Source organism: Medicago sativa, chromosome 5 (genome assembly GCF_051527215.1).
Source record: "Medicago sativa cultivar Bolivia chromosome 5, Bolivia_mono, whole genome shotgun sequence".
Lineage (NCBI taxonomy): Eukaryota > Viridiplantae > Streptophyta > Magnoliopsida > Fabales > Fabaceae > Medicago > Medicago sativa.
The window spans coordinates 3,365,813-3,378,598 of NC_140753.1; the positions used below are offsets into that span (position 1 = coordinate 3,365,813).

Below are 12,786 nucleotides of genomic sequence, written 5' to 3' on the forward strand. Positions count from 1 at the left end.
AGCGGCATGTGTTCTGCTTTTCAACTCCATAAACTCATCAAGTCTCTATTGCAAGATTTAGTGGTCTCTTTCCCACTCATATAGAATCTAACATCACTTTCTTCATGCTATCATTATATTCATCACTGCTCCATCTTTAGCCAACACAAGAATCAAATTTGTTTGTCATTAACTGCTAATTAAAGACAAATTAAAACAATCAAACATCCGAATTTCTATCACTTACATGCTATTTAAGTATTATTTGAACATCAAAATACATGACATCGCATGTGTTTATTATCTCTAGTCAATGATAAGAGAGTATACATTTTACGATGAGTCAAATAAAAATGCTTACATTAACCTCTACTAATAAACAAAAAGTATCCCTATAATTTTAATTTATACATAATGTAATTTTCACGAGCACAAAATAAGTTTCCAAGACATAGCTCAAGTGATTGAGTTGGGGCATTAGAAGACGTTTGAGGAAGAGCATCGGGATTAAAACCTAACGATTGACATAATATATTAAAGATAAATAAACTATCATTTTTCCCCATCAATTTGGTCCTTAAACTGTATATAAAACTTGTCAATTTAGTGTTAATAACATAAACCGAATTCATGGGTTTCATATATATTAAGGACTACTTACTCTATTTATATAATTTATGGACAAATTTGAATAGAAAAGTGAAGTTTAAGGACTAAATTGATAGTTGATTTCTATTAACACATAATATTATTTGTCTATGTAAAACATCACAAAGTCAATAAAACTGGCAATATATAGTTAATTATGAATGCTGAGTTTTTTTTTTTTTTTAAAAAAAACTCGATATCTAATAAAAAACCGACTAATATGAGGGGTTCGATTTTACCGTCTACCGAATAGACTTCAATGTCAAATTCACCTATAATTGATGTTGTATCAAATAGACTTACTCTTTTTTTTTTTCATGTAAGAAATAAAGCTATTTTTTCAAGAAACTCTTCTTCCATTTTGTTTGAGTTTTGTTTTGAAGAAATTTCATTTTACACAAGACTCTCTATAGTAAATTTAATGTCAAAAAATGTTATTGTAAAAATCTTGCTTGAGATTTTACAATGGAATTTAGCATTTCGTTTGTTTGCAACAAATTTTTAATTTATGTAAAGTTTGATTTACCTTTATTCTTGGGGCCTAGATGTTTCCAATTCATGTGGAAAGTGGTACAAGAGTCGGTGAATGGATTTGTTTTGTCATTATCATAAAAGCTTCTTTTATGTGATTTATCATAAGAAACCTCTATTATCATCTCCATAAAGAAATATATAAATCACCATACTATAGCGCATCTTTGTACACATTCTACCCTATGCCATTAATATGTTAGCTGTGGCTTGTGGGAGCTAGTCAAATTTTTAAGTGGCTAATTAACTTTCTCGTCCACAAACTATAATATTCATCTTTGATGTCTTTGTTTTTATCTCTCTTTAAATTAATTATTTATCTAATTTAAATAATTCATTTTAATAATTTACTTATCATTTTGTCTCATCTAAAATATACTTAAAGCATAAACGATATAAAAAATTAACGATGCCCTAGCAAATTTCAATGCAAAGTTACAACATAATGAATGTAACTAGAGTTTATCTTATTTGATGTGACAATAATAACATTATCATTGTTTTTCTCTTTATTAGTGGAGAACTTAAGGAAATGTTTAATGATACATATGATATCCTTATTTGGTACTTAATTGCTAAAATTCTGCTTTAGCTTACTGCATGCCATTGGTTATCTTGCATGTCATTGAAGATGCCTCCAACATGGAATGATTCTTGCCCATCCAATTTTCAAAAGGGAAAACAGCACTTGCTTCAATTCTGATTTACAAATGTGAGATTTATTTGATGAAGAAATTAAAATAATATATATCAAAAGAATATAATTTAGATGAAGTCATATTTTGATTTACTCATGTTCCATCATATATACTTCATCTTTTAGATGTTTTATATAGGTATTTTAGGAAATCATATTATACAGAATTTTGTTTCCCTGTATTAATAAATGCATGCATTCACGAAATGACAACATCTGAGATTGTTTGATTGAGATCGAACGATGTCATTTTAAATGTCAAAATTTAAAAAAATTTATATCAATCTGCTAGAAATAATCATTGTCCGATCTTTATCCATCGATCTCCAAGGTCGTATATAATCGTGTAAATACAGACTTTGCCAGATTGCAGTGAATCTGCGTTCTATCATAACAGACTAAATGATTTGATTAGACTTCTATAATGTCAGTGGTATACCAGTAAAATTAATACAAATATAATATGGTTACCAAATTGGTTTATTTCTTTAAGTTGGACCTTGCCTTGCAAATATGGTTACCAAATTGGTTTCTTTTAACATGCCAGAGATGATTGCTACATAACTATAAATCATCGATAAGTGCCGAAAGCTTGAACTGAGATTCTTGTCCTAAGTTCTATCTCGTGTATTCTTGTCTTGTTCCAACTTGGTATATACTATCTATGACAAGCAATGTTAAGCTGTGCTGAGATTCAATTATTGTAACGGGGAGAATGAACTAATTTTCTTATAATATTTTGTTTGAGGAAACTTCATTTTAAAAATTCCAAAATCTAAGCCTATTTGGATGAGAAGGTGATGCTTTAAAGTCACCAAAACTCAAAGTCACTCGAGTATTTCCCTCCAAAAAAGATAGATGATCTTTGTCTGCGTCTATGCCAAGCTGTTGAACTGCAGACACTTTTATACAGAGTTTTACAGAAGTTTACATACGTCTTGTTATCCTAATGTAACTGAAAAATTCTAGAAATCATTCTTAATTAGAAGCATGTTGCCAATTAGCACTCCTTCTAAGATATTACTAGTTTACAGTGCTAAAAGAAATGCCAGGTCCTCACGAACTATATACACAGGGTATTAGCAATGCAAATAAATATTCAATGATATAGAGGATATTCCAACATCTCCCGTTCAGGAATGGAAAGGACCAATCCCAGAAGGTAGGTTTGTGTCACTTCTTTGCCTTGCTTTACTTTTCTCAGCATCAAAATATAGTGACTTAATTATGCACTTGTTGCAGTTGAAACTTTTCTACAAAAGCTATCCAAAAAATTAAAGGGGATTTCCTGTCACTTCTGCAAAGATATTCCCTCTTTCAAATCTCCCATTGAATGATTTATTTTGCCTTATTCTCAGGCATGTTGCTTCACACGCAATGTACTGCTCTTGTTACTATTAGTATGGACAAAACAACCATTATCAATTATTACAGGGAATCACAAGAAAAAACATTTCACATAAAAGGAAAAGAAGCAACAAACAACGGTATAAATTATATTATAATTTCAATAAAAGGATAACCCGATGCAACAAAATTCTTGCATATGTAGGATCCGATAAGGGGTTTCACCATTTTTAGTGTATTATATACACCCTTACCATGTTTTTTACACAAGAGACTGTTCCCAGAACTTAAACCCGTAACATTTCAGTCACGTGACAACAATTTTAGTGTTGCGCTAAGGCTTCTCTCAAATTACAATTTCAATAGTTAAAAAAAAAAGGGTAAAATATGCTTTTCGTCCCTGTAATTATAGGCCATTTGAATTTTCGTCCCTGAGCTTACTAATCCTCCCATTTCGTCCCTGTAAAAGTTAATCACTTGAAATTTCGTCCCTCGCCCCTTTTAATCACTGCCACGTCAGCAAATTACCAAAATGGCATGGGAAATGACGAAAATACCCCTGGCTTATTTTTTTTTTGTTTTTTTTTCCTTCAAAATTTTTTTCCCAGCTTTTTCCCGAATTTTTTTTTACGATTTTTTCTCCGAAGAATTTCAGTTTTTTCAGTTTTATTTTTAACATTTTTTTTCCGAAATTTTTTATGTTTTTTAATTATTTTTTCAGATATTTTAATTTAAAAAAATAATTTTCACAAAATTTTCTTTCCCAGTTTTTTCCCGAATTTTTTTTTACGATTTTTTCTCCGAAAAATTTCAGTTTTTTCAGTTTTAATTTTAACATTTTTTTTCCGAAATTTTTTATGATTTTTAATTATTTTTTCAGATTTTTTTAATTTTAAAAAAAAAATTCAAAATTTTGAAATTTTTTTTAAGGAAAAAAAATAAGTCAGGGGTATTTTCGACATTTCCCATGCCATTTTGGTAATTTGCTGACGTGGCAGTGATTAAAAGGGGCGAGGGACGAAATTTCAAGTGATTAACTTTTACAGGGACGAAATGGGAGGATTAGTAAGCTCAGGGACGAAAATTCAAATGGCCTATAATTACAGGGACGAAAAACATATTTTACCCAAAAAAAAATGATACTATTGGTGATAGTGAATCTCTTGAGGTATCTTAAACAGGTTCATAGAGGCCTAAGAGATGTCCATCAATGCACCTCATAGCTGCAACCTGTTCACAAGATAAATCACATCAAACTTTATCTTCTTCAAAGTACAACTAATTATCAATGCTGTGAAGTTTTTTCCAAAACTAGTAGCATTGCATTGCATTGCATGATTTGATGACAGTAAGTACCTTGCCATGGACTTCATATTTGATAGGTCCATCAAGTTCAGCTCCTAATGCCATTAGCTTAGTCACAGTAGTATTGATATCAGTCACTGTAAATGAAAGAAGTGAACTGTATCCCTTCTGCGTGCTTTGGTCACTGTCAATTTCAATTCAATCACAAACAAACTCATCACTCACTCCACATACAACACAATATTCCAAACAAAATAGTAATAACATGTGAAACACTAACACATACACGAACACGGATACATCGACCCTACTATCAGTCTTACTAGTTAGTAAGACTAATTAGTTAGTTGTTCTAATTGGCTATACAAGTTTTATCGTATTTTTTTACGAGTTCTATCAAGAATTGTAATACCGACAATAATTTAAGGAAATAGATTAATTAAATGTGATCACATGCATTGGTGGTAGACTCTGGATAATACTATCTGACACCAGACACATTTTTAATTAGAAGTGTCAGCGCTACAGAGACTCTGGAGGTAATAACACTTTCAAAATTAGACATATTATTATAATGACATGATAGTAACAAATAATCAAACAGGTGGAGGGCATTGTGATAAACAGAATTATTACATGGGGGAATGCATGAGAGCAAGCTTAAGAGGACCAGATTGAAGTTCAGCCCAACGGAGAGTGCAAACGTTGACTGTGAAGTCTAAGCCTTCTGAATAGAACCGTGCAGCTTTAGGAACGTCCTTGTGTAGTTGTAATAACCACCTGAACGACGCTGCCATCAGCGACCGATCACTCTCTTCGTGTTTCGAATTTTTTTTTTTGCATTGGTTTGGATTTCACGCACTTCGTTGCTTTCAAATTGGATTGGGTTGCTATTTAAATTTGGGCCTGCAAAATTTGGGATCCATATTTTTGGGAAATTGCTCTTTAGGCACCTGAAAATTGCTCACAAGCACCTTGAATTTCTAAAAATACGTACATCCAATGGTAGTTAACTACCATTCACTGCTGAACAAGAGTTAACTATCATTCAGAAGATTGTTGGTAAAAAGTAAAAACCTTCAAATGTTGCAAGCCAATGTCCAACCATGATTTGTACATTGAACGTTTTTTTAACTCTTGTTCGATGTTGAACTTTTCTAAAATTCAAGGTATTTTTGTGCAATTGTTAGGTGTCTAAAGAGCAATTATCATTTTTTCGAGTGAGACCCAAAAATTACCTTGTGAGAGTCGTATGATAAACTAGAAAATTTAAATTCAGATATAAAAAAATATGTACAAGCTTAATTGATTGATAAAGTATTTTTTTTAGAGGAATTGATTGATGTAGTATTATTTTTATAGGTAATTGGTATTTAATAAATTGTTAGAGAGGAGGGGAGTAATGTTAAGTTAACAGTAGGGATCAAATCTTTTTAAAGTGGTATTTAATAAATTGATATTTATAACTCAAGATCCGTCACCAAGAGTAGTAATATAGACTTTATCCGCTAGAACACTTGTTTCTCAAGCTGATGCTTTAGATGTTGTTAGGATTTGTTATTAGAGCATAAATATTGGTTCTTTTTTTAGAGTGTCTTGCAGATATTTGCAGAGATTTATGACATTGTGTCATATATTTCAATTTGTCCAACAAGTTGGATGGTACTGCATTGCCACCCTCTCTTTCCTACTTTTTTAATGTAAAAAATAATATAAAATTAAGATATGACTTTAAACTATAAATTTGAGGTGTATTGTATGATTATGTGTGACCCAATTTAGAGTTTTGGATGAGCGGTATGGATATTTAGAAAATGTAGTTTAATGGTTTAAATAATTGAAAAGTGTAAAATAATATAATGTATTCAATGTGACCCATTTATAGCATCCATATAGATGATATGGATGTGGGTGCTCTCTTAGTTTTCTTTCCTTGTCGTCATTTATAATTCATACAGATAAAATAAGAGTGAAATATATACTACTACAACTAATATGAGGGGTTATTGAAATAACTAATTGTAGGAATCTTGCAATGATTTTTATTGCTATGAACTCAATCCCACAATTAGTTGTCTCAAACACTTATTCAATTCCCCATTCATATTACACCTCTCTTTTGTAAGGTCTCTATTTTATCAGCTCAAGTACGGTGATGTTGGTATCCAAAATTAGCGTCAATTTCAAGTTAGCATGTCAAGGATGTCATACTGAAACTGAAACAAGTTAGCATGTCAAACTGAAACAAGGAGTGAACGAAAAAGAAAAGTACATCCAAAATCGTATAATTGTCTTTACTTCTCATAAGTCGATTCAATTCTTTTAGCACATATCATGACAACATCTACATCTACATAGTATACAGAATAAACCCCCAACAAGAAAAATGTTACAGATGCACGGTTAAGTTATGAACAAAGCAAAAACTCCACAGGGAAGGAAGAGAGACAAAAGTAGAGAATGAAGAATTGTACTCATAATGACGACCCTCAACAAGATTCAAGTTCTGGCCAACTTATTACCAAATTCTCTGATTTCTTAAACCCCTAAAAGGACCCTTTGAGGGTTCTCAAACGCGATCGCTGCCCTTTTGATCTTGCTTCGAGAAGCTTTGCTTTCAAAGTATTGTCTTTTGATCCTGAATGAACTTTGGAAGCCTCGGATATATCAAGACTTGCCATCCACTGCCTCACAGGGCTAGCCTGATTCCTCCATCCAGCATTGCTGCAAGATGCTTCACCATAATTATTATGTTCGGCATGTTTGTTATTGTTGCCACCCTCTGATGCCAAAAGTTGACCCCTTATGAGATTATCAATAATGTGATTTTTACTGGTGCTGTGCAATTCACTTAAGTTGTTTTTTCTTTCAAAACCACCACTTTCACTAATTTCAAAGTGTTCAGGCTCTTCAGATATTCTAGTTCCTTCGACTAGCCTTGTATTTGTGGTCAACCCCTCCTCGGCATCAATTGACTGGGACTTCTTATTTGAATTAGATGGGATATGATTTTTAAACCCTTCTCCTGGAACTGATTTTTTCTTCTTGGCATTGGATTTCAACGTCCCATCAAGATTTTTGTCTACAATCTCTTCTTTCTGTACTTTAGCTCCCATATGGCTTGGCTTGTTCAACTCAAAACAATGTGAATCACTGCCTACAGAATCGTCATCATCATCATCACCCACAGCTTGTGGTGCACTAACGGCATCATTCAGTGGTACAGACTCTAACGAATTTCGGCGATCCCTTATCACATGATTTTCCGTACTCCTACTGTTTTGTTTAGCTTTAATAAAAGTCTCTATTTCAAGGCTTAATTTATCGACTATGGAATTTTTATCCATAAAACCATTCTGAGTTGCTTCCAGTTGCATTTGCATTCGTTCATCCAGCCACGATTCAGATATATGGAGTACTAAACGATCATGGTCAGCTCTCTGAACCCAATCCTTCTCTGACTTTTGTTTCAGTGTATGCACCTCCTGCTCGTATTCATTTATTCCTCTAGCGAATTCATCACAAAGGTCCTCTAATAATTTCCTTCTTGTTCTCTCTTGCTCCAAGTCTTTTAGAGCACTAGTAAAAGAAGACTTCATCTCAGAAAGCTCCCGAGCAAGTTTCCTATGTATGCTCTCTGACCGTTTTCTTAATTTCCTCTCGTCCTCGAGTTCATCCCGCACAGATTGAACAGCGGCATGGAGTCGGTCTTGTTCCTTACTCTTCCTGACCAATTTATCCTCTGCAATTTGTTTCATCAGGTCATCAACCTCATGCCGATCCGCCTGTCGATCTCGAAGCAACTCTTTGACCCTGATACGCGTACGGTCTAGCTCTGTTTTTAACGCTTTAATCAATGATATGTTAGAAGAATGCTGTTCTTCCAAGCTCCATATTCTGTTTAACACTTTTAACAGTTCTGTAGACGTTTTGAGACTATAATGTGGCTCTCCAATCCTTCCCTTGAAGTCCAAGGAACTATTAGGAGTGGCTGCAGGATTATAAGGTGTCATCTGCAAATCAAGAAAGGGCAGACACAAGATGTAATGAAGTATTGAAAATTGAACAAACCAACTATACACACAATAAATCTACAAACACAGTGACTTCAACTTTGAAATATTTAGATCTGAATTGTTATTTTTGCACCAAACTAAACAGTAACACAGCTGTTATTGTTTTTTTATCTTGAAAGAAAAAAACTATTGGTAAAGATTGAATTTTTCAGTATGAGGGTACTTGCTTAGGCATAAAAATTTATGACTTACAAAGTACTCTATTTAATAGTGATTCAGAAAACTCGTGATCAATCTTAATTTGGAATTGTGACTGTCTGGGATCCATGACGTAATACTATAAGATGCAAAAATGGTACATCCCTCCAAAAGAAAAACCGTGTTTACTTAGATGGGAATTGTCTCTTACCTTGTTAAATTTTCTGTTCTGTAAGTGTTGGTCACAAAAAAAATAAAAGGGGGAAAAGCAGGGGTTGGGGGAAGGATTGATGCTTACCTCCATGGAACTACCATAACTTGCAGGAGACAGGGGTTGTAGTGTATGGTTGTTTCTCTCAATTGCCCGATGATGTTGCATCAGCGATGTTGCAACATGCCTCCTCAAACTGCTTGCACTAGCTGGCTGATGAAAGAGTAGATATATATCAGATTAAGTGTACTCTATGACTATCAGAATGGTCGTAATGTCAGCTATAAAGCGCAAACAAGAAGTGAGACATGAATATAATGTATGCATACACTGGGGACAGCACAAAATTTAAAACTAACATGACACCAACACCATTATAATGCAACACTTAAAATGAGTGCAAATTAATATGAAAAAAAAAAAACTGAAATTAAAAGAGATAATTAATCTCTAAAGGTCATCTTGCCTATACTGTTATTTATTTATCTAGTTCTATTTTCATCTATACACTGGTAAAAGTTTGGAAAATTGAAGTAAAACAATTGAAATGAATACTTGTCCTACACCGATACAATTTTACCAGTCCATGCTTCTTAGAATGTCAATGAGAACTCCCAGCTTAAGATTAATGACAAACTAACAATGAAGGATATCTATTACCACCTAAACATGTCTCGGTGCTTATAAGACGAAATACTGATTAACAAGGTCTACAAGAAATACAGGCAGAGGCATGAACTATGGAAGAAAAAGCAAACGACATTGAGATGGATATTGGCACGCCTAGTACTCAACAAAGTCTCTTTTTTGAATTAAATGCAATACTGACTCAAATTGAAGGATGACGGCAACGGAAACATTTAGTCCATTTTATCACTTATAGATACAGAATATATATCTACACAAGGAGTCAAGGAGGAAAAATGAAACTCTTGGCGGACATTGTCCATCGATTGCCATTTTCATGAAATGGATAAAGCTAGCATCAACATCAATCTACATTGACGAACTAACTTTGTCCTTTTGAAACATTCAATGATAAAAACCTCAAATAAAGAATGAATTGCTGATGCCTAAGCAACATTTAGGGAATTAATATAAAGTAGTAGTAGCATAGAAGTGAAGTCAACATACATATTCAACAGATAAAATTATAATAATTTCATAACCTAAAACAACATAAATAAATCTCTCTGACCTATCAAATGTTTCAACATAGAATAATAATCAAGATTAAAATAAATACAAGAATTTCCCCAAATAAAAAAAAAAACTAAATTAAATGCACCGGATCATAACTTAAATAAAACGCAGAATAAACAGTGAATACTGAATAGTATCACCCTCATAAGCCAATACACCAAATCAGCTAAGAAACTTTACTTTATAAAAAGTTCAGAAGAATGTTTACCTGATCGGGCGAACTTGGAGAAGCATCAGCTAAGAAATTAGAAATATCAGGACCCTTTTCTTTATGAAGTGTATAATGGCGGCGGCGAAGTCTAGAATCAGCGGCACCACCGTTATGCATTTCAAAGAGTGGGAAGTAATGGTTGAATTCCCAAAGTGCCGCCGCGAGCTTCCTAGCAGAGACGGTGGTGGTGGAGGGTAGTGTTTGGCAACAGTGGTCCCGAATAACGGCACTATTACTGTTATTATTAGGACCGAAAAGCCAAAGTTTAGAAGAAGAGAGTAATGGAGTAGAAGGGCCTTTACTTTTCCCTAACAATACCTCTCTCTTCAACTTTTCTACCAATTTTTCCTTCTTTTCCGCTTCCCCTTCCCCACCTTTCATCTTTATTTATGGCTGTACTGTGATTTCGTTTTCTTTCTCTCTCTTCAATGAACGTGGTTTTACCTTTTTTTGTTCTCTTTTATTGTTTTCTTTCCGTTTTTGATCTCTGCTTAATTACACGTGGGTCTTACAACACCCAGTACACTATGCTCGTTGGTGTGCCCAATAATGTTTTTAGTGTATGTATTTTTGTTTTCAATTTTGGAGCCATAAAATTGATTTTTAAAGATGAATAATTTTATTTTTCATTTGTTAATAGAATTGATTTTACTTGGAAAATTGATTATACATGAGTTAAAATTTATAGTTTTTAGCTTGTCTTTGTTATATTTTGTCTTAAATATGTTATTTTTGTCTCGAAACATATATAAACTACGCTAAAAACCTTTTTATCAAAATACTCCCTCCGGTCCTATTTACAAGAAACAATTAACTTTTTAGATACATTGAATAATTTATGTATTTAGTCTAAAATCTAAATCAAATACATAATTTTTTCAATGTATCTAAAAAGTCAAACGTTTCTTGTAAAAAGGACCGGAGGGAATACAAGATAATGAAATGATGATACCACATGATAAGAGCCTAATTTGAGTGAGTAACTACGATTTATTGTTGTCAAAGGTCTTCTAAGGCTCAATAGGCCTCGGCTGAGGTGTCAAATGGGTTGGGTCGGCCCATCCCAGCACAGATCGATCTGGAAGGTCCAACTACATAATTGGGTCATGCCAACCCATTCATGAGTGGGTAACATATTCTAGAGCTCGTCCCAATCCATATAGACCATGGGTCAACCCCACTCAACCCATTTATTTATCTTTTTCATTTATTCACTCTATTTTTTTTTTTATATATTAGTTTCTCTCAGTGTGAATAATTTTTACATTAACATTGAATATTAAATAAATATGTCCCCGTGAGCTTAGCTATGCATAATATATGCAAGGTCTCGGGTTCGAATCCCGGACACCACCAAAAAAGAATATTAAATAAATATTAGATTTATTATTTCAATTGAATCAAATTAATAATTTATAATCTTTAAAAAATTCAGATAATTTTACCCATTTTTATTAAGTTTACATATTTAAATATCTTTTTCTTAATAATTTTAAAATCGGTTGGTAATTTTTTTTTCAAAAAATGTAGTATTTTTTAACAAAAATTAAATGTATATGTTCATAGTGGGCCGCCCCGAAGCTCGACGGACTAGCCCGACCCATCCCAGTTTTTTTATGGGCAAAATTGGTCATGACAAAAAAAAAAAACGAGTGCATTTGAGCTACTTATTTTGAGGCCCAACCCCAAAAATAGTAGGATAATGGTGACCCATTAGCCTGACCCATTTTTTACGGCTCTAATAATGACTCATCCCACCAAAACAAAAGTTAAATTTTTTTATAGAGAAAGGTATTTTTGACTTTTAAATAAAATTACATTATGGTCTATATGGTCAGCTCCAAGTCACTTGTTGCTATCACAACTTCAAGTTACTTGAAATGCGTAGATAATTATTTTAAATTTTAAAGGTATATAATTTAATTTTTTTTTGTCAATTTTGTACTTAATGTTTATTAAAACATAAATTTATGTATATATATTATTACGAAGGAGGTATTTTGATGTATTTTTTTTTGAACAAACAAAAATGAGATATAAATATATAAACAACTGTAGTTTATCTAGCACAAGGCGTGCAAAGGGGAACCACTCAAGAGTATTTACAAGATTAAAACGGTGACCAAAACCCGGCACCACCGAAACAAAAAAACAGACTAAAAACAAAGGGGAAACCACCCAAGATGTATTTTGATGTATAATTTGAAAAGTTGGATTTTTTCCTTTCAAAAATGGGATATCTTAAATAATTATTACATTTTTGATGCAAAAATAATATTACTTACTTCGATCCTGTATAAAAGAGAAAAGATTAAAAATTTTTTTTTTTTATTCGAACCTTGCATATATTATGCACTGTCTTTATCAACCGCGCTAAGCTCAGGAGGACAGAAGAAAGAAATGTTGAATCAACAAAGAGTAGACAATATTGCAAGCATCA

General features: G+C 32.8%; 2 protein-coding genes across 3 annotated transcripts; both read right to left on the reverse strand.

Moving 5' to 3' along the window:
- Positions 1-3,330: 3,330 nt before the first annotated feature.
- On the reverse strand, positions 3,331-5,359 carry LOC146919197 (uncharacterized). 2 transcript variants are annotated; one of them, XM_085712456.1, is made up of 4 exons: positions 5,144-5,359; positions 4,559-4,691; positions 4,332-4,432; positions 3,331-3,570 (listed from the first exon to the last, which is right to left on the reverse strand). In XM_085712456.1, exons 1-3 carry the CDS (start codon positions 5,302-5,304, stop codon positions 4,376-4,378), a joined length of 351 nt encoding a protein of 116 aa, XP_085568582.1. In that variant the 5' UTR covers positions 5,305-5,359; the 3' UTR covers positions 3,331-3,570; positions 4,332-4,375. The 2 variants fall into 2 exon arrangements, with proteins under 2 accessions (XP_085568582.1, XP_085568581.1); XM_085712455.1 differs by having other exon boundaries at positions 3,331-4,432.
- A 1,400-nt stretch (positions 5,360-6,759) lies between these two features.
- On the reverse strand, positions 6,760-10,782 carry LOC146919198 (uncharacterized protein At5g41620-like). The gene is made up of 3 exons (XM_085712441.1): positions 10,344-10,782; positions 9,020-9,145; positions 6,760-8,520 (listed from the first exon to the last, which is right to left on the reverse strand). The coding sequence occupies exons 1-3, from the start codon at positions 10,725-10,727 to the stop codon at positions 7,054-7,056; spliced, it is 1,977 nt and encodes a 658-aa protein (XP_085568567.1). The 5' UTR covers positions 10,728-10,782; the 3' UTR covers positions 6,760-7,053.
- Between the last annotated feature and the right edge of the window lie 2,004 nt (positions 10,783-12,786).

Coding starts and splice junctions, on each gene's coding strand:
- LOC146919197 (XM_085712456.1), bottom strand. CDS start 5,304: ATGGCAGCGTCGTTCAGGTGGTTATTACAACTACACAAGGACGTTCCT. Junction 4,692..5,143: donor GCTCTCATGCATTCCCCCAT/GTAATAATTCTG, acceptor TGAAATTGACAG/TGACCAAAGCACGCAGAAGG. Junction 4,433..4,558: donor AATATGAAGTCCATGGCAAG/GTACTTACTGTC, acceptor TCTTGTGAACAG/GTTGCAGCTATGAGGTGCAT.
- LOC146919198 (XM_085712441.1), bottom strand. CDS start 10,727: ATGAAAGGTGGGGAAGGGGAAGCGGAAAAGAAGGAAAAATTGGTAGAA. Junction 9,146..10,343: donor CTCCAAGTTCGCCCGATCAG/GTAAACATTCTT, acceptor CTCTTTCATCAG/CCAGCTAGTGCAAGCAGTTT. Junction 8,521..9,019: donor GTTATGGTAGTTCCATGGAG/GTAAGCATCAAT, acceptor CTTGATTTGCAG/ATGACACCTTATAATCCTGC.